At 43.8% G+C, this 20,015-nt stretch overlaps 1 protein-coding gene across 1 annotated transcript in view; it reads left to right on the top strand.

The window, feature by feature from the left end:
- LOC139757339 (probable glutamate receptor) overlaps nucleotides 1-20,015 on the top strand; it is a 77,022-nt gene that overhangs the window by 21,914 nt on the left and 35,093 nt on the right. The window contains exon 3 of the mRNA XM_071677762.1: nucleotides 3,204-3,370. Within this exon, the coding sequence (XP_071533863.1) occupies nucleotides 3,204-3,370 (167 nt within the window). The remainder of the gene's footprint in view (nucleotides 1-3,203; nucleotides 3,371-20,015) is intronic.

The following is a 20,015-nucleotide window of genomic DNA, read 5'->3' as shown; positions in this document are numbered from 1 at the left end:
TGTTCCCATTATGGAGCAGCACGGCTTTGAGGCTCCTGGATGAGCTGGCAATAAAGAGGCGCCACTCGTTCGTGTTACAGGCGGTTCTGATTGCCTCAAACAGACTGGTTACATTGTGGCAGAAGCAGAGCCCATCTTGACCGGTGAAGAAGCTGGAAAAACCAAGGTGACGCTTCCTCTGATCTGCAGTTTCCACTTTCCATCCAGCAAGTTCCACTGCTTGAGCCTAGACGTCAAAAGGTCGGCGTTGGACTTTGTAAGACCAAAGTCGCTGATGTCTTCATGATTGTGGTAGTATGGGTTTCTCTCCTCAGCTGCAACTCTGACATTGTAATGTGGATCTACAACGTCTTCCTTCCCCTCTGACTTCCTGGTCTGTTCTGACGACGGCTGCTCTCTCTCCTGAGCAGTGGGTAAGGGGGAGCTCAGAGCCGTGTGGCACCGAGGCGATGGATGATGGAAGGTTAGGTTAGGTCAGGTTAGGTGCACATTGAATTTCGTCAACCTAATGAGCATCAATTGTCCATCTTACCTTCCAGAATTTTTGTTCAGTGTTGGCAGGTGACATGAGGCTGGCCAGAATTTGTCTTGATCCCTGGGGGGAGAGGCATGCTGAAATATGCCTTGTAGGCCAGGCACATCTTAGCTGATGCTGCCACCAAGTAATACTTGTTCAATCGGCCGCAGACATGGCAAAATGCGTCTGCTGGATGCTTACAGCCTTTAGATGTCATCTCAGAAAAATGGTCATATATGTATCCACTTAGTCAGCCAGATCTAAACTGAACTGGTTGGATTAAGGCTTTTATATCTATACTGCTATTTATGTTACTGGAAACTTCGAGAAAGTTCTATATCAGGTGCTCAGCACTGAATCTATCTGCAATGTTCTGAAAAATAGGTAAATTTCAAAATATCACAGTCTTGATCACACAAGCAGATTTTCAAGGGAATAATAACCATTATCTATACTTTTAGACAAATCAATTACAAAATGTCCCTTATTACCAAGGAACAAATAGAAGTAAAAAATCACAAGGAAGATTCTCTCTTTTTCTTTCTTATCAATTAGTATGTAATCCACTGATGCGCACTTACCATCTTTCCGATTCACCTACGTATACTTAATATATGTCCCTATTTCTAAGCCAAGTATTCCAAATCACCAGTCAATTTTCAGCAAACAGCTCCACAAGCTGTTCACCATTCCTATTCAATTCGCTGAATGCCCCATGTCCCCCAGTTATATCCTCAAGTACCATGTTACTCACTCGCGAATTTAGATAAGCCATCACTAATACCTGATCTCTAACATCATAACTGCTGACACACTCATTTGCTCCTAAAACACTTGCCACTTAAAATCTTCCTTCTCATGGCCAGGTGCTGAGGTACGCATCTCCAGTAATTCATTTCATTATACCCACAACAGTCAGGAGGCAACTTCCCTACACTCTTTCACACATTCCAACAACTCCTGCTTCAGGTGTAGTGATACTCCTTCCTTAACTTTTTCCATTACACCAGACCTTGACTTTAACCAATGACATCTTACCAGGAGCCAGAAAAATCAGATTTCTTTCATCAAACATATAACATGTATCTCTTTCCTTCTCATACATGTTACAACCACACATATTTAGACAGCCGCAACCCAAGCCTTCGAGGAAGATGAGGAATCCTCGGCTGCCTCCTTCTGTTCAGTCCTTTAGAAATCGAAGTACAAAAGGGAAGGGTTGGGAGGAAGGTAACAGCCCTCCGCTCCCACCCCTTTTACGACCCCCCCAGGGAATACGTGGATAGTATTCTGAGATTTGGTCTTGCCACGAGAAATCCCCCTTAGTCTTAGCTTCAGTAACTTATTCATGGAATGCTTGAGACTGATATTCTAACTTCATTCAGTAATCATCCAAAAACTGGTTTAGATACGTTGATGTGTTGATGTGTTGATGACTAGAGAATCTGATCACATTTCCTTCGAGAGCTAAGGAGGCGTACCAACTCTGACAGCTATATTCGCTATTTTCAGCCCATGATTCTCCTGTAACAATGTTTGTAGTTATGTTTATGTTCTTAAGATTCATATGTGACTCCATATGGCTAATAGATAGATGTACACATTTAAGACGTAACTTAAGGCAGTTATGTTATCCTAAGTGGTTTGTGAATAAAGCTTACTGGAAAGCCAGGAAGACATTTAATGCATCTGGTAGCAAATATGTGGAAAATGATGATAGGTCTAAATGTTTAATGTTGCCCTATTCTTCTAACATAGCTAATGTAAGACAGGTACCCGAAAACAGTGCTCTTAATGTTGGCTTCCAGTATGATAACACGTTTAGTAAGACCTTAATTGAAATAGGCCAAATTATCCGAAAATTGAGAATGTTTACGCCATCAAATACAAGGCGTGTAAAGATTTATACATTGGCCAGACCAGTAACTAAGAGATGCTACTGGCAAAGTCATTCAGTACACAGGGATGACCACAAAAATGCGATCGCTGAACACTTTCTTGATGAGGATAACCCGGTAGAACTTAACAACACCTCTTCTGATTATGCTACAAGTAACGTCATTGAATCTGTCTTAACTGCTAATACTATGAACTTTAATTTGTCCCCCGTTGATTTTAAAGCACGTCCTATTATCAACCAAAACATTATGAGATAATAATCAGAAAACGATGACATAAGAAAAATAGTTAAACATACATATTGTTACCAAGGCCAGCCTACCCCACACAACATCCCCTCAACACCCCATTCAGTCTTGAATTTGAAGGTGGGATGACCGTTGCTTAATTCGTCAAAGAAAACATCATAATCTTTAGAAGATGACCATATGGACTACATATCATCAACGTATCTAGAACAGATTTGTGGATGATTCCTGATAAAAGTTAGAATCTGTCTCAATGTGTTTCTTGAATACGTTACTGAGGATAGGACTAACCGGATTTCCTATGGCCGGTCCCCCTAGTGTCATTCTCAGTAACTTATTCATGGAATACTTTGAAACTGAGATTCTAACTTCATTCAGTAATCATCCAAAGATCGGGTCTAGATACGTTGATGGTGTGTGGTCATTATGCCCATCTTCCCAAGAGTGTGATGTTTTCTAGCTTTTTGCACTACTTCCGTCTTCAAATGTTTACATGATGCCGCAACCACACACTAAGGTGGCTTTTTTCTTAACTGCAGGTTACTGGAGACGTCAGGGTTATGGAAGCTTCCGGAGGCACGGGTGGTAGTGATTGGCAAGAGAGCAGCAGTGAAGGACGTCCTCCTCCACCATAGCCTCCGTAACACCATCAACGTCCTCTACCTGGCCGTCCACCACCTCACCCGACACACCCCATCACGCCAGGGTAAGGAGTACAGATGGAATCCGACCACAATACGAACACTTACACTGAAACACAGCGACAGTTATCCCTACCCGTATGTTACACTTCATAATATACATATCAATTTGTTGTGCCCGAGACCGGGTTATAGTGATGTGTGATCTAATTGCGAAGATGAGTCATGTGGCAGTTGACGGATATAATTGGTGTACATGAGGTATTCAGTGTTGTGAATAGTATTGGTGAAGAGCTTGTGGATTTATGTGCTGAAAAAAGGCTGGTGATTGGGAATACCTGGTTGAAAAAGAGAGTCATACATTAGTATACGTATGTGAGTAGGCAGAGATGGTCAAAGGGCATTATTGGATTACGTTTTGATTGGTAGGTGTGTAAAAGACACTTTTGGATGTTAATGTGCTGATAGGTGCAACTGGAGGGATGTCTGATCATTATCGTGTGGGGGCGAAGGTGAAGATTTGTAGAGATTTTCAAAAGCGAAGAGAGAATGACGGGGAGAAGAGAGTGGTGAGAGTAAGTGAGCGTGGGAGAGAGACTTGTGTGAGGAAGTACTAGGAGAGATTGGATGTAGAATGGCAAAAGGGGAGAGCTAAAGGCGTCAGGGGAGTGAGTGAGGATCAGAATGTATTTAGGGAAGCAGTGATGGCTTGTGCAAAGGATGCATGTGGCATGAGAAAGGTGGGAGGTGGGCAGATTAGAGAGTGTAATGAGCGATGGGATAAAGAAGTAAAATTGCTAATGAAAGAGAAAAGAGAGGCCTTTGGACAGTACTTACAAGGAAGAAGTACAAATTACTGGGAGATGTATAAAAGAAAGCGGCAGGAGGTCAAGAGAAAGATGCAAGGGTTGAAAAAGAGAGCAAATGAGAGTTGGCGTCAGAGAATATCACTCACCGTTAGGGAGAATAAGATGTGTTGGAAGGAGGTAAATGACGGACGTAAGACGAGAACAAATGGGAACATCGGTGAATGGGGCAAGTGGGGAAGTAATAACAGGTAGTGATGAAGTGAGGAGATGGAATGAGTATTTTGAAGGTTCGTTGCATGTGTTTGATGATAAAGTAGCAGATATAGGGTGTTTGGGTTGGGTTGGTGTGCAAAGTGAGAGGGTCAGAGAGAAAAGTTTGGTTAAGAGAGGAGGTCGTGAAAGTTTTGTTGAAAATAAAATCGGACAACGCGGCGGGTTTGGATGGTATTGCAGTGGAATTCATTAAAAGATGGGGTGACATTCAGTGTATCTATGGATCATGGTGAAGTGCCTGAGGATTGGCGAAATGCATGCATAGTGCCATTGTACAAAGACACATGGGGATAAATGTGAGCGTTCAAACTACAGAGGCATAGGTTGTTGAGTATTCCTGGGAAATTGTATAGGAGGGTATTGATTGAGAGGGTGAAGGCATGTATAGAGCATCAGAACGGGGGAAGAACAGTGTGGTTTCAGAACTGGTAGAGGATGTGTGGATCAGGTGTTTGCTTTGAAAAATATGTGAGAAATACTTAGAAAAAGAGATTGATTTGTGTGTAAAATTTATGGATCTGGAGAAGGCATATGATAGGGTTGGTAAAGATGCTTTGTGGAAGGTCTTAAGAGAATATGGAGTAGGAGGTAAATTGCTAGAAACGGTGAAAAGCTTTTACCAAGGATGCAAGGCATGTATACGAGTAGGAAGAAAGGAGAGTGACTGGTTCCTAGTGAATGTCGGTCTGCGGCAGATGTATGTGATGTCCCCATGCTTGTTTAATTTGTTTATGGATGGGTGGTTAGGGAAGAAAATGCAAGAGTTTTGGAGAGAGAGGCGAGTTTGCAGTTTGTTGGGGATGAGAGGGCTTGGGAAGTGAGTCAGTTGTTGTTCGCCGATGATACATCTCTAGTGGATAATTTGAGGGAGAAACAGCAGAAGTTGGTGACTGATTTTGGAAAAGTGTGTGAGAGGAGATAGTTGAGAGTAAATGTATATAAGAGCAAGGTTGAGAGACAAGATAATTAGGATGTAGATTTGGATGGAGAAAAACTGGAGAAAGTGAAGTCTTTTGGATATATGGGAGTAGAGTTAGCAGCGAATGGAACCACTAAAGTGGAAGTGATTCACTGGGTGGGGGAGGGAGCAAAGGTTTCGGGAGCGATGAAGAATATGTGGAAGGAGAGAATATTATTTCGGAGAGCAAAACTGGGTATGTCTGAAGGAATAGTAGTTCCAACAATGCTATATGGTTACGGAGGGGGGTGGATGTGTTGGAAATGAAATGTTTTAGGACAATATGTGGTGTGAGGTGGTTTGATTGAGTAAGCAATGAAAGGCTAAGACAGATTCGTGGAAATGAAAAAAGATTGTGGTTGAGAGAACAGAAGAGGGTATATTGAAATGGTTTGGACATATGGAAAAAATGAGTGAGAAAAGATTGACAAAGAGGATATATGTGTCAAAGGTGGAGGGAAGAAGAAGCGGAAGACCAAATTGGAGGTAGAAGGATGGAGTGAAAAAGATTTTGAGTGATGGGGGCCTAAACATACTGGAAGGTGAGAGGTGTGCAAGGAATAGAGTGAGTTGAAACGATGTGGTATATCGGGGTCTACGTGAGGTTAATGGACTGAACGTCTGGGGTAAACCATGGAGAGGTCAATAGGGGCCTGGATGTGGATAGGGAACTGTGGTTTCGGTGCATTACACATGACAGCGAGAGACTGATTGTGAACGAATGTAGCCTATTTTGTCTGTTTTCCTGGCACTACCTCGCTGAAGGTGTGGGTTGTGAGTGTATTTTCTGTAGGGTGGGGTAGTGCCAGAAATGGATGAAGCAAGCTAGTATGATATGTACAATCGCAGAACGAAAAACCTGGACAAAACTGGCGATCTCTGGCATCAGCCCAGTAGTAAACACGAAGATGGCGGTGAAAAGTCGTGAATGAAGGGGGAACGTTTGTGTCATAATGTGTGATTGGCCAACGTATCGCAGTCTCTATCGGTGCCATGTAGTCATATACTGTGGAGGGTTCTGTGTATGAATATTCTATGTTATAGACGTGTAGTGTATATGTGTAATACGTTAGTATAATATCTATCTATCATACACATCTTATTAGGTGTATTGGAAATCATGACTCACATTTAGGGCACTGCGCAACCAAAAGTATTTGCGGAGTCAACGACATCTGTCTGGGTTGTGGGTTCATAATGAGACCGAAGCCTCAAATGTTTGACTGATTCATATCAAGTGAAATACTATATCTATCACTGCCTTCGTCTACATGTTTTACTAACGTGTATATCACTGAAATACGACGTTCTTGTTGAAACTCTTCATCACTTAGTTACGTTCCCAGTAAATACAAGGTGCCTTCCTTGAAGACTGACAGAGCTTCATCGAGGACATACTGACTCGTTATTTGTTACTTTCTTCAAATGTAAAAACATATTGTTGTTACTCAACTGATGTTTGTTCTATCCATGATAAAAACAGATGTAGCTCTGATACTCAAAACATTCCTCTTAAGACCTTTATCCTCTCGCCCTACAACTTCTTCAACGAGCTAGCCTCACACAAGCACTCACCTCCCAGCAAGCTTCACACCAGCACTCACCTCCCAGCTAGCCTCACACCAGCACTCACCTCCCAGCTGGCCTCACACCAACACTCACCTCCCAGCTAGCCTCACACCAACACTCACCTCCCAGCTAGCCTCACACCAACACTCATCTCCCAGCTAGCCTCACGCCAGCAGTCACTCCCCAGCTAGCTTCACACCGCCACTCACCTCCCAGCTAGCTTCACATTAGCACTCACCTCCCAGCTAGCCTCACACCAACACTCATCTCCCAGCTAGCCTCACGCCAGCAGTCACTCCCCAGCTAGCTTCACACCGCCACTCACCTCCCAGCTAGCCTCACACCAGCACTCACCTCCTAGCTAGCCTCTAGCCAACACTCTTCTCTCAGCTAGCCTCACATCAACACTCACCCACCAGCTAGCCTCACACTAACACTCAGCTCCCAGCTAGCCTCATACCAACACTCACCTCCCAGCTAGCCTCACACCAGCACACGCCTCCCACATTGTCTTCCCTAGTCTAGTCCATCCTTCTGTGTTAACAATATAGACGATACCTCACCTCATGTAATGTATTGAAAATGTTATGTTTGATAAAGCGGCGATCTGTCGCCCCATTGTTGACATCCATGATATTTCCCTGAACCCTTCTGGGTGGCGAGTGCATTATCAAGTTAGTGCACATGACGGTGGCTCTCATAGGTTAGAGTTGCTTGATTCCTCGCGTGTGTTACAAGGTAGACACACTATAATAATCAACTCCAAAGAGTTGATGGACATGTTATTCTTTTATGCTGGACGATTTTAATACATTTACACACTGAAGATTTACGCTTTCGCTGTGTGGGATCTCCCTTACGTTAAGTATAATCGTGTAGCGACGTAGTAAAACAGGCTGTTGTTAGCTAAAGTAAAATGATAAAATCACGTGCAGTGCCACACTTAGTACTCTCTTCCCTCAGTTGTCTTCTCTCTTACTACAACCTTTACAACTTTAAGAGCAAGGTATATAAACATATCAGGAGAACAAATCAACTTTCACTTTCATTTCTTGTATTTTCGCGTTTTGTTCTTAATTTTCTTTCTTTTTTCCCCCGATAACGGCTTCAGATTTGGGCAGGATCGTTATGGTAAAAAAAGAAAAGTGACGTATTCTTGGGAAAGTTCATGAGATTAACAATAATTGCATTTTGCTCACATTTTCTACTTTCAAGCAAAAAGTGAATATGTCAGGCATTAAGCTGACTAAGATTACCATACACGATTTATAGTGTGCTCTGTATTACCTTGCGCAATTTCGCTCGTATGAAATGCCATAAAAAAGTTTAATCGTAGCTCCAACTGGATAAGGTATTCTTAAGGTTTCAGTGAATATATATATACTATATATATATATATATATATATATATATATATATATATATATATATATATATATATATATATATATATATATTGTTACGAACATGTGTGTGTGTGCCTACATGTTCGTGTATATGTATGTGTGTCTTTGTGTATGGTGTTGCAGCTATTTCTTGTTAGGTCGAGGATTAGGGTCTTCCTCTGCTATCGGCTGGGACCTCACTTCCCTGACCGAGCCATTAGTCTTGATAATCCTGTTTGAAACCAGCTGGCGTCCAGTCCTTCAGCACTTGGACCCTCACCCGAGGCGTCAGGTCAAGTTGTGAGGTCAGCCTACGGGGTATGTCATCCCGTACATCATCGTCGCTGTCATAACAAGAGGAGGTTGAGCTTTAGGCAAGATGTGGGACGGACTTAGGATCCTCCAACCAACCAGCAGTTTACGGATAGCCCCTCTTCCAATCACAACTGGACCGTAGGCCCACAGCCAATCAAAGGTAGCATTGTAGGGTAACAGGGCGGACGCAAGTCGTTCCTACTTGTAATGTATACCTCTGACACCCGCTGAGCGTCGATTTTCTTTCTCTAGTCCAGCGAGGTAAGTGGTTTTCCCTCTATCCGAAAGCCCGTAACCCCAGTGCAGTGTGCGATATAGACTCTACGGTGTTGTACTGCCTCTGTCATTTAATTTCGAGTGTCATAGAGTATTGTAACTTGTCATAGAAGTGTCTAACATTAAGTGTATCTTGAATTATGTCATCGAAGATAAATTGTCTTAAAGGAAAGAGATCTCCTGGTCTCAAATCTTACCTGTAATGTTAAACTCATGTTCGGTGTTAACGTAAATGATTTGTGCCTGATTCATGTGTTTATTTTGTACTCTTTTGTTCTTTCATTATAAGTTGTTTTAATGCTGGTGTTTGATTCAATCCCATGACTTTAAGATAGTGTTATCCTGTGTTGTTTAACATAACACATCTAACGTCCTTGCAAAGACAAGGATCAGTATAGTAATTGTAACATATTTATGTAATTGGCGACGTCGCTTGAATAAGTATATAGTTCGTAACATATAAATTTGCGACCTCGCCATGATATTTCTTGCCTTAACGGAATCTATTTCCTTGATTCGTTAATCATGCCGTTGATCAGCGACGCTGACCTCGACCATTTCTGTCGATCTGAGCCCTTTCCCGAGGACATTAAATCTTTAACAGGTTATGAGTTGAGGCTTGTTGCGAATAGGTTAGAAGTGAGTTATGACCAGAGTGCTATTAAAGTACAGTTGGAGACTTTATTAATAGATCTTTTTGTTGGCGAGCAGATCGTAGATGCTGCGCCTGATGTTGAAATTAGTGTCGACAATACCGTCCCATCATTGAGATCGGCCGTAGCCTCGATCCCTCCCCATATCCCTAGTGATGTTAATGCTGATCCCGAATTCTGGCGAATCCAACTAGAGATAGCTAAGGTCAATGCACAAGCACAACAAGCACAGGTGCAGGTTAAGAAGGAGCTGACTGAAGAAGCTAGGTTTGCTTTCGAACGTGAAAAATTACGACAGAGCGCATCACCATCAGGACCAGTGTCGTTTCAGTTGGGTAACTTACATCTCGTACCAAAGGTCTGTCAAGATGACATGGCTACCTTTTTCCTTAAGTTTGAGCAGACTTCCCATGACTGCTCTTGGGCGAAGTTGGCTTTGACGACTGTGATGCGTCCCCACCTTGTGGTAAGGCTGAGTCCGCATACACCGCGCTGACCGGTGACCAGCGTAATGATTATGAGGTCGTGAAACAGGCAGTGCTGAATTCTTATCATTTAAGAATTTCGAGCTAAAAATAAGCGTTCTGATCAAAACTACCTAGATCACTTTTGTGAAAAGTACAAGTCATGCGTGCAGTGGGTACGCTCCAAAAGAGCTTATGATGCTAAGTCGACCCTAAAACTATCTGTGCTCAAGGAATGTAAGGACGTGTACCCCGTGATGTACTGCAGTACATGATAACTAAAACAGCGGAGAATTTTGAGAAGGCTGGGAAACTAGCAGATGAGTACGTGCTAAATCTCAAACTTGACGCGGAGAGACGTTCAAAGGGTTTTGACAGCAGAGGGAGGTCCAAAGGTCAAGTAATCCCACCTGAATCTGCCACCTTGCCGGTAACTCATAAAAGTCAGGGAAAATACTCCGAGAGAGTTAAGGTTTATTTTCACGATGGCAAGGCTGGGCACCAGGTGAAAGATTGCTGGGCTCGGGCGAAGGAATCCAGAGACTGCCAAGAGTAGGCCGGTGAGTCCCTTCTCAACTTTAGGGCCACTTAGTAAAGTAAGTGAGGCTATCCCTGCTCTTAGGAAAGTGAGGGGCTGCGAGAGTATTGATCAATCTGTAGTTAAGGATCCGTTCCGTGGGAAATACAATGCGTTCCTGTCTGAGCTATGTTAGTAGATGTGGTGTACGACGAAAAGTGACCATATTGCGGGATTCTGGTGCGTAGCAGTCCCTGATGTTGGATGGCTTGGTGCCGCGAGGAGAGTCTGGAGACCGAGTCTTGCTAGATGGGCTGTCGGGTCCCAAGGCCGTTCCACTAGCCGATGTGAGTGTGGAAATAGAACTCGTCATGGGCCCTGCCCAGGTAGGGGTAGTAGATCGGTTGCCTGTCTCAGGGGTGGATTTTGTGTTGGGCAATGACTTAGCGAGTGGGAAGATGAACCCAGCGCCGGTGGTGTCGGTGACACCAGCGGAGTCCGCAGAGACAGAGCGACTTCAGGAAGAGGTACCGGGCATATTCCCTGTGTGCGCAGTTACCCGGTCCATGTCCGGTAAGAAAGTAAGTTGCAGGCCCCAGGAGACAGAGCTTGAGGCGGGAAAACTGCAGTCACTCCCCGAGAGTGAGCCGAGTGAGGTGGAGCTCGCTGATACCTTCTTTGCTGATTTAGACTCTGAGCCAGAGTCGACGGGTGAGGCTGATGATTTGTCTCGGCAGAATCTGAGATTACAGAGAGCCGAATCAGAGTTTAAGAAATTGTTTGAGTCGGCTGAAGAATCAGCTGACGGTTATTACCTCCGGGATGGGTTGTTAATGAGGAGGTGGTGTCCAGTGTCATGTAATGGGGAAGACGAGGAGTGGCAGGCAGTCCACCTGGTGGTAGTGCCGCGTTCCTACAGGAGGGAGATTTTGAAGCTTGCGCATGACTCAAGCTTCGCCGGTCATTTAGGTTTGAGGAAGATCCTGGACCGAGTGTGGCGGAATGTATATTGACCTGGTGTCCGCCGGGATGTCGCTCAATACGTAAAGACGTGTCATACTTGTCAAGTGATGGGAAAGCCTAATCAGAAGCTTAAGGCTGCTCCCCTAATTCCTATTCCCCCATTTGAAGCTCCTTTTGACAGAGTCATAGATGACATTGTGGGCCCATTGCCACGAACCTCCTCTGGCCACTCTTACATTTTAAGTATTATTGATATATCCACGAGATATCCCGAGGCAATACCATCAAGAAGCATGAATGCCAAGACTGTTGTCCTGGAGCTGCTTAGCTTCTTCACAAAGTTCGGACTTCCCAGAGAGATGCAATCTGATCGGGGATGCAATTTCATGTCCTGGACTTTTCAACAAACCCTGAGGGAGCTTGGTATCGGTAAGATTACTCCACTGCTTACCACCCTCAGAGCCAGGGAGCATTGGAACGTTACCATTCCACCCTGAAGTCCATGTTAAAGAAGTATTGTGCTGACAACACTAAGGACTAGGATAAGGGACTCCCATTTCTTCTCTTCGCCACAAGAGAAGTGCCTAATGAATCTCTAGGTTTCTCACCCTTTGAGCTGATTTTTGCCCACGAGGTCTGAGGGACTCTTAAATTACTGAAAGACGTGTGACTGAACAAAAGTGAGAGTGTCGGCCTGTTGGACTCCGTTAGCGAGTTAAAAGAGAAACTTCAAAGGTGTTCGGAAGCCGCTCGGCAGAATTTAACAGAGAGCCAAGCACGAATGAAGAAATGGTATGACAAACGATCTCGTTTGAGAAGGTTTGAGGCGGGGGACGAGGTGTCGCTTCTACTACCGCAGCCAGGTCAACCCTTGGCTGCCCGTTTTCAGGGTCCCTACACCATTAACCGGAGTGTAGGAGACTCAGTCACCTTGTCTCTACCCTTGTCTCTACCCCCGATAGGCGCGGAGGTCGGAGATTGTGCCACGTCAACATGCTTAAGCCATATTTCAGTCGTGATCCTCCCCCTTTGGAACCGACTGTGCCAGTCTGCATCATCCAACGTCCAGCGGTAGCCGTGTGTGACGAAGACGACGACGTAGCTGCGGGTGCCTCCGAGACCTGGGAACCAGACGGAGGAGCAGACGAGACCTTGGAGGCAAAACTTTCGCATCTGACGGAGGAACAACGTGTGCAGATGTCCGCCTTGCTGTCAAAACACCCGGAGGTTTTCCGAAATACACCTGGACAGACCTCGCTCACAAGCCATAATGTAGACGTAGGAGATGCCCGACCTGTCAAATTAGCTCCATACCGGGTGAGCCCACAACGAGCGGCCATCCTTCACACTGAGCTAAACTATATGCTTGAGCACGACATGATTGAGCCATGTTAGTCAGAGTGGAGCTCCCCTGTTACTCTCGTATCCAAGCCCGATGGGACCTTGACTACCGCCGGGTTAATGAGGTGACAAGAACTGAGTTACCCCCTGCCGCGAGTGGAAGATTGCATAGATCGTGTTGGCAATGCTCGCTTCCTGTCAAAATTCGATCTCAGAAAATGGTACTGGCAGATTAGATTGACGGAGAGAGCACAAGATATCAGCACCTTTGTAGTGCTAGGACAAACTTATGAGTGTAAAGTGATGCCTTTTGGCATGAAGAATGCCCCTGCCACATTTCAACGACTTATGGACATCCTCATCAGAGATATGCCTGGTTGTTTCGTCTACCTGGATGATATTGTGATATACGGTCAGAGTGGGGACGAACGTCTACAGAGACTTGACAACGTTCTGACGGTCTTGAATGAGGTTATGTGATCGGTCAAGGTGAGCTAGCCCCACCGACTGCAAAGGTCCAGGCCTTATCCCAGATGGGTGCCCCCCGATCTCGAGGAGAACTGAGACGTTTTATGGGTATGGTTGGGTGCTATCGGATGTTCATTGTAGGTTTTTGCAACACCCGCAACCCCTCTGACCAATTTATTGAAGAAAGATGTTAGATATGTTTGGAATGAGCAGTGTGAGACAGCCTTTCATCAGTTAAAATCCATACTTTGTAATAGTCCTATCCTGCAGGCTCCTGATTTTGACCAACCATTCAAGTTAGCAGTAGATGCCAGTGATGCGAGAACCGGTGCTGTCCTCTTGCAGGAGGACGAAAACAAGGTTGACTATCCTGTAAGCTATTTTAGTAAGAAATTCAATCCAACCCAAAGGAATTATTCCACCATTGAGAAGGAGCTTTTCTCTTTGATACTTGCATTGCAGCACTTTCATATATATTTGTGCCCTTCAGGCCATGTTATCAGAGTGTATACTGACCACAACCCACTCAAATATGTTGACAAGTTCCGAGATAAGAATCAAAGGTTAACTTGGTGGGCCTTGTTCCTTCAAGAGTATGATTTACATATTCACCATATTGCTGGCGCATATAATGTGTTAGCCAATTATTTATCCCGCTCTTAAGGTGAGAAAATTCTTCTTCCAGGAATTTTCTCCTTTAAGTATGGGGGTGTTACGTACATGTATGTGTGTGTCTTTGTGTATGGTGTTGCTGCTATTTCTTGTTAGGACGAGGATTAGGGTCTTTCTCTGCTATCGGCTCGGACCTCACTTCCCTGACCGAGCTATTAGTCTTGATAATACTGTTTGAAACCAGATGGTGTCCATGCCTTCAGCACTTGGACCCTCACCCGATTTTGAGTGATCGGGGCCTGAACATTCAACAGGGTGAAAAGCGGGCAAGGAATAGAGTGAATTGGATCGATGTGGTATACCGGGGTCGACGTGCTGTCAATGGATTGAATCAGGGCATATGAAGCGTCTGGGGTAAACCATGGAAAGTTCTGTGGAGCCTGGATGTGGAGAGGGAGCTGTGGTTTCAGGCATTATTGCATGACAGCTAGACACTGAGTGTGAACGAATGGGGCCTTTATTGTCTTTTCCTAGCGCTACCTCGCACATATAAGTGGGGAGGGGATGTTATTCCATGTGTGGCGAAGTGGCGATGGGAATGAATAAAGGCAGACAGTGTGAATTCTGTGCATGTGTATATATATGTGTGTCTGTGTGTTTATATATTTGTGTACATTGAGATGTATGCGTATGTATATTTGTGTGTGTGGAGGTGTATGTATATACATGTGTATGTGGGTGGGTTGGGCCATTTCTTTCGTCTGTTTCATTGCGCTGCATCGCAAACTCGGGAGACAGCGACAAAGCAAAATATAATATATAATATATATATATATATATATATATATATATATATATATATATATATATCGAGTAAGTAACGTAAGGGTAAGAGAGATGTGTGGAAATAAAAAGAGCGTGGTTGAGAGAGCAGAAGAGGGTGTTTTGAAATGGTTTGGGCACATGGAGAGAATGAGTGAGGAGAGATTGACCAAGAGGATATATGTGTCGGAGGTGGAGGGAACGAGGAGAAGAGGGAGACCAAATTGGAGGTGGAAAGATGGAGTGAAAAAGATTTTGTGTGATCGGGGCCTGAACATGCAGGAGGGTGAAAGGAGGGCAAGGAATAGAGTGAACTGGAGTCATGTGGTATACAGGGGTTGACGTGCTGTCAGTGGATTGAATCAAGGCATGTGAAGCGTCTGGGGTAACCATGGAAAGCTGTGTAGGTATGTATATTTGCGTGTGTGGACGTGTGTATGTACATGTGTATGGGGGGGGGGGGCCATTTCTTTCGTCTGTTTCCTTGCGCTACCTCGCAAACGCGGGAGACAGCGACAAAGTATAAAAAAAAAAAAAAAAAAAAAAAAATATATATATATATATATATATATATATATATATATATATGGATTTGTATGTAGCATTTATTGATCTGGAGAAGGCATATGATAGAGTTGATAGAGATGCTCTGTGGAAGGTATTAAGAATATATGGTGTGGGAGGAAAGTTGTTAGAAGCAGTGAAAAGTTTTTATCGAGGATGTAAGGCATGTGTACGTGTAGGAAGAGAGGAAAGTGATTGGTTCTCAGTGAATGTAGGTTTGCGGCAGGGGTGTGTGATGTCTCCATGGTTGTTTAATTTGTTTATGGATGGGGTTGTTAGGGAGGTAAATGCAAGAGTTTTGGAAAGAGGGGCAAGTATGAAGTCTGTTGGGGATGAGAGAGCTTGGGAAGTGAGTCAGATGTTGTTCGCTGATGATACAGCGCTGGTGGCTGATTCATGTGAGAAACTGCAGAAGCTGGTGACTGAGTTTGGTAAAGTGTGTGGAAGAAGAAAGTTAAGAGTAAATGTGAATAAGAGCAAGGTTATTAGGTACAGTAGGGTTGAGGGTCAAGTAAATTGGGATGTGAGTTTGAATGGAGAAAAACTGGAGGAAGTGAAGTGTTTTAGATATATGGGAGTGGATCTGGCAGCGGATGGAACCATGGAAGCGGAAGTGGATCATAGGGTGGGGGAGGGGGCGAAAATTCTGGGGGCCGTGAAGAATGTGTGGAAGTCGAGAACATTATCTCGGAAAGCAAAAATGGGTATGTTTGAAGGAATAGTGGTTCCAACAATGTTGTATGGTTGCGAGGCGTGGGCTATGGATAGAGTTGTGCGCAGGAGGATGGATGTGCTGGAAATGAGATGTTTGAGGACAATGTGTGGTGTGAGGTGGTTTGATCGAGTGAGTAACGTAAGGGTAAGAGAGATGTGTGGAAATAAAAAGAGCGTGGTTGAGAGAGCAGAAGAGGGTGTTTTGAAGTGGTTTGGGCACATGGAGAAGATGAGTGAGGAAAGATTGACCAAGAGGATATATGTGTCGGAGGTGTAGGGAGGAAGGAGAAGAGGGAGACCAAATTGGAGGTGGAAAGATGGAGTGAGAAAGATTTTATGTGATCGGGGCCTGAACATGCAGGAGGGTGAAAGGAGGGCAAGGAATAGAGTGAATTGGAGCGATGTGGTATACCGGGTTGACGTGCTGTCAGTGGATTGAATCAAGGCATGTGAAGCGTCTGGGGTAAACCATGGAAAGCTGTGTAGGTATGTATATTTGCGCGTGTGGGCGTATGTATATACATGTGTGTGGGGGGGGGTTGGGCCATTTCTTTCGTCTGTTTCCTTGCGCTACCTCGCAAACGCGGGAGACAGCGACAAAGTATAAAAAAAAAAAAATATATATATATATATATATATATATATATATATATATATATATATATATATATATATATATATATATATATATATATATATATATATATATATTTATATATATATATATATTATTTTTTTTTCTTTCACACTATTCGCCATTTCCCGCGTCAGCGAGGTAGCGTCAAGACCAAAAGGACTGGGCCTTTGAGGGAATATCCTCACCTGGCCCTCTTCTCTGTTCCTTCTTTTAGAAAATTAAAAAAAAAAAAAAGGGGAGGATCTCCAGCCACCCGCCCCCTCCCCTTTTAGTCGCTTTCTACGACACGCAGGGAATACGTGGGAAGTATTCTTTTTCCCCTATCCCCAGGGATAATATATATATATATATATATATATATATATATATATATATATATATATATATATATATATATATATATATATATATATATATATAAATATATATATATTTTTTTTTTTTTGCTTTGTCGCTGTCTCCCGCGTTTGCGAGGTAGCGCAAGGAAACAGACGAGAGAAATGGCCCAACCCACCCCCATACACATGTATATACATACACGTCCACACACGTAAATATACATACCTACACAGCTTTCCATGGTTTACCCCAGACGCTTCACATGCCCTGATTCAATCCACTGACAGCACGTCAACCCCGGTATACCACATCGATCCAATTCACTCTATTCCTTGCCCTCCTTTCACCCTCCTGCATGTTCAGGCCCCGATCACACAAACTCTTTTTCACTCCATCTTTCCACTTCCAATTTGGTCTCCCACTTCTCCTCGTTCCCTCCACCTCCGACACATATATCCTCTTGGACAATCTTTCCTCACTCATTCTCTCCATGTGATCAAACCATTTCAAAACACCCTCTTCTGCTCTCTCAACCACGCTCTTTTTATTTACACACATCTCTCTTACCCTTACGTTACTTACTCGATCAAACCACCTCACACCACACATTGTCCTCAAACATCTCATTTCCAGCACATCCATCCTCCTGCGCACAACTCTATCTATAGCCCACGCCTCGCAACCATACAACATTGTAGGAACCACTATTCCTTCAAACATACCCATTTTTGCTTTCCGAGATAATGTTCTCGACTTCCACACATTCTTCAAGGCTCCCAGGATTTTCGCCCCCTCCCCCACCCTATGATCCACTTCCGCTTCCATGGTTCCATCCCCTGCCAGATCCACTCCCAGATATCTAAAACACTTTACTTCCTCCAGTTTTTCTCCATTCAAACTTACCTCCCCAATTAACATGACTGTCAACCCTACTGTACCTAATTACCTTGCTCTTATTCACATTTACCCTTAACTTTCTTCTTTCACACACTTTACCAAACTCAGTCACCAGCTTCTGCAGTTTCTCACATGAATCAGCCACCAGCGCTGTATCATCAGCGAACAACAACTGACTCACTTCCCAAGCTCTCTCATCCCCAATAGACTTCATACTTGCCCCTCTTTCCAAAACTCTTGCATTCACCTCCCTAACAACCCCATCCATAAACAAACTAAACAACCATTGAGACATCACACACCCCTGCCGCAAACCTACATTCACTGAGAACCAATCACTTTCCTCTCTTCCTACACGTACACATGCTTTACATCCTCGATAAAAACTTTTCACTGCTTCTAACAACTTGCCTCCCACACCATATATTCTTAATACCTTCCACAGAGCATCTCTATCAACTCTATCATATGCCTTCTCCAGATCCATAAATGCTACATATAAATCCATTTGCTTTTCCAACTATGTCTCACATACATTCTTCAAAGCAAACACCTGATCCACACATCCTCTACCACTTCTGAAACCACACTGCTCTTCCCCAATCTGATGCTCTGTACATGCCTTCACTCTCTCAATCAATACCCTCCCATATGATTTACCAGGAATACTCAACAAACTTATACCTCTGTAATTTCAGCACTCACTCTTATCCCCTTTGCCTTTGTACAATGTCACTATGTACGCATTCCGCCAATCCTCAGGCACCTCAACATGAGTCTTACATACATTAAATAACCTTACCCAGTCAACAATACAGTCACCCCCTTTTTTAATAAATTCCACTGCAATACCATCCAAACCTGCTGCCTTGCCGGCTTTCATCTTCCGCAAAACTTTTACTACCTCTTCTCTGTTTACCAAATCATTTTCCCTAACCCTCTCACTTTGCACACCACCTCGACCAAAACACCCTATATCTGCCACTCTATCATCAAACACATTCAACAAACCTTCAAAATACTCACTCCATCTCCTTCTCACATCACCACTACTTGTTATCACCTCCCCATTTGCGCCCTTCACTGAAGTTCCCATTTGCTCCCTTGTCTTACGCACTTTATTTACCTCCTTCCAAAACATCTTTTTATTCTCCCTGAAATTCAATGATACTCTCTCACCCCAACTCTCATTTGCCCTCTTTTTCACCTCTTGTACCTTTCTCTTGACCTCCTGTCTCATTCTTTTATACATCTCCCACTCAATTGCATTTTTTCCCTGCAAAAATCGTCCAAATGCCTCTCTCTTCTCTTTCACTAATAATCTTACTTCTTCATCCCACCACTCACTACCCTTTCTAATCAACCCACCTCCCACTCTTCTCATGCCACAAGTATCTTTTGCGCAATCCATCACTGATTCCCTAAATACATCCCATTCCTCCCCCACTCCCCTTACTTCCATTGTACTCAGTCTCTCCTGGTACTTCCTCACACAAGTCTCCTTCCTAAGCTCACTTACTCTCACAACCCTCTTCACCCCAACATTCACTCTTCTTTTCTGAAAACCCATACAAATCTTCACCTTAGCCTCCACAAGATAATGATCAGACATCCCTCCAGTTGCACCTCTCAGCACATTAACATCCAAAAGTCTCTCTTTCGCGCGCCTGTCAATTAACACGTAATCCAATAACGCTCTCTGGCCATCTCTCCTACTTACATACGTATACTTATGTATATCTCGCTTTTTAAACCAGGTATTCCCAATCACCAGTCCTTTTTCAGCACATAAATCTACAAGCTCTTCACCATTTCCATTTACAACACTGGACACCCCATGTATACCAATTATTCCCTCAACTGCCACATTACTCACCTTTGCATTCAAATCACCCATCACTATAACCCGGTCTCGTGCATCAAAACCACTAACACACTCATTCAGCTGCTCCCAAAACACTTGCCTCTCATGATCTTTCTTCTCATGCCCAGGTGCATATGCACCAATAATCACCCATCTCTCTCCATCAACTTTCAGTTTTACCCATATTAATCGAGAATTTACTTTCTTACATTCTATCACATACTCCCACAACTGATGTTTCAGGAGTACTGCTACTCCTTCCCTTGCCCT

Source organism: Panulirus ornatus, chromosome 25 (assembly GCF_036320965.1).
Source record: "Panulirus ornatus isolate Po-2019 chromosome 25, ASM3632096v1, whole genome shotgun sequence".
Lineage (NCBI taxonomy): Eukaryota > Metazoa > Arthropoda > Malacostraca > Decapoda > Palinuridae > Panulirus > Panulirus ornatus.
Note: the sequence above shows the minus strand (reverse complement) of the source record. Positions and strands in the feature narration are given on the sequence as shown.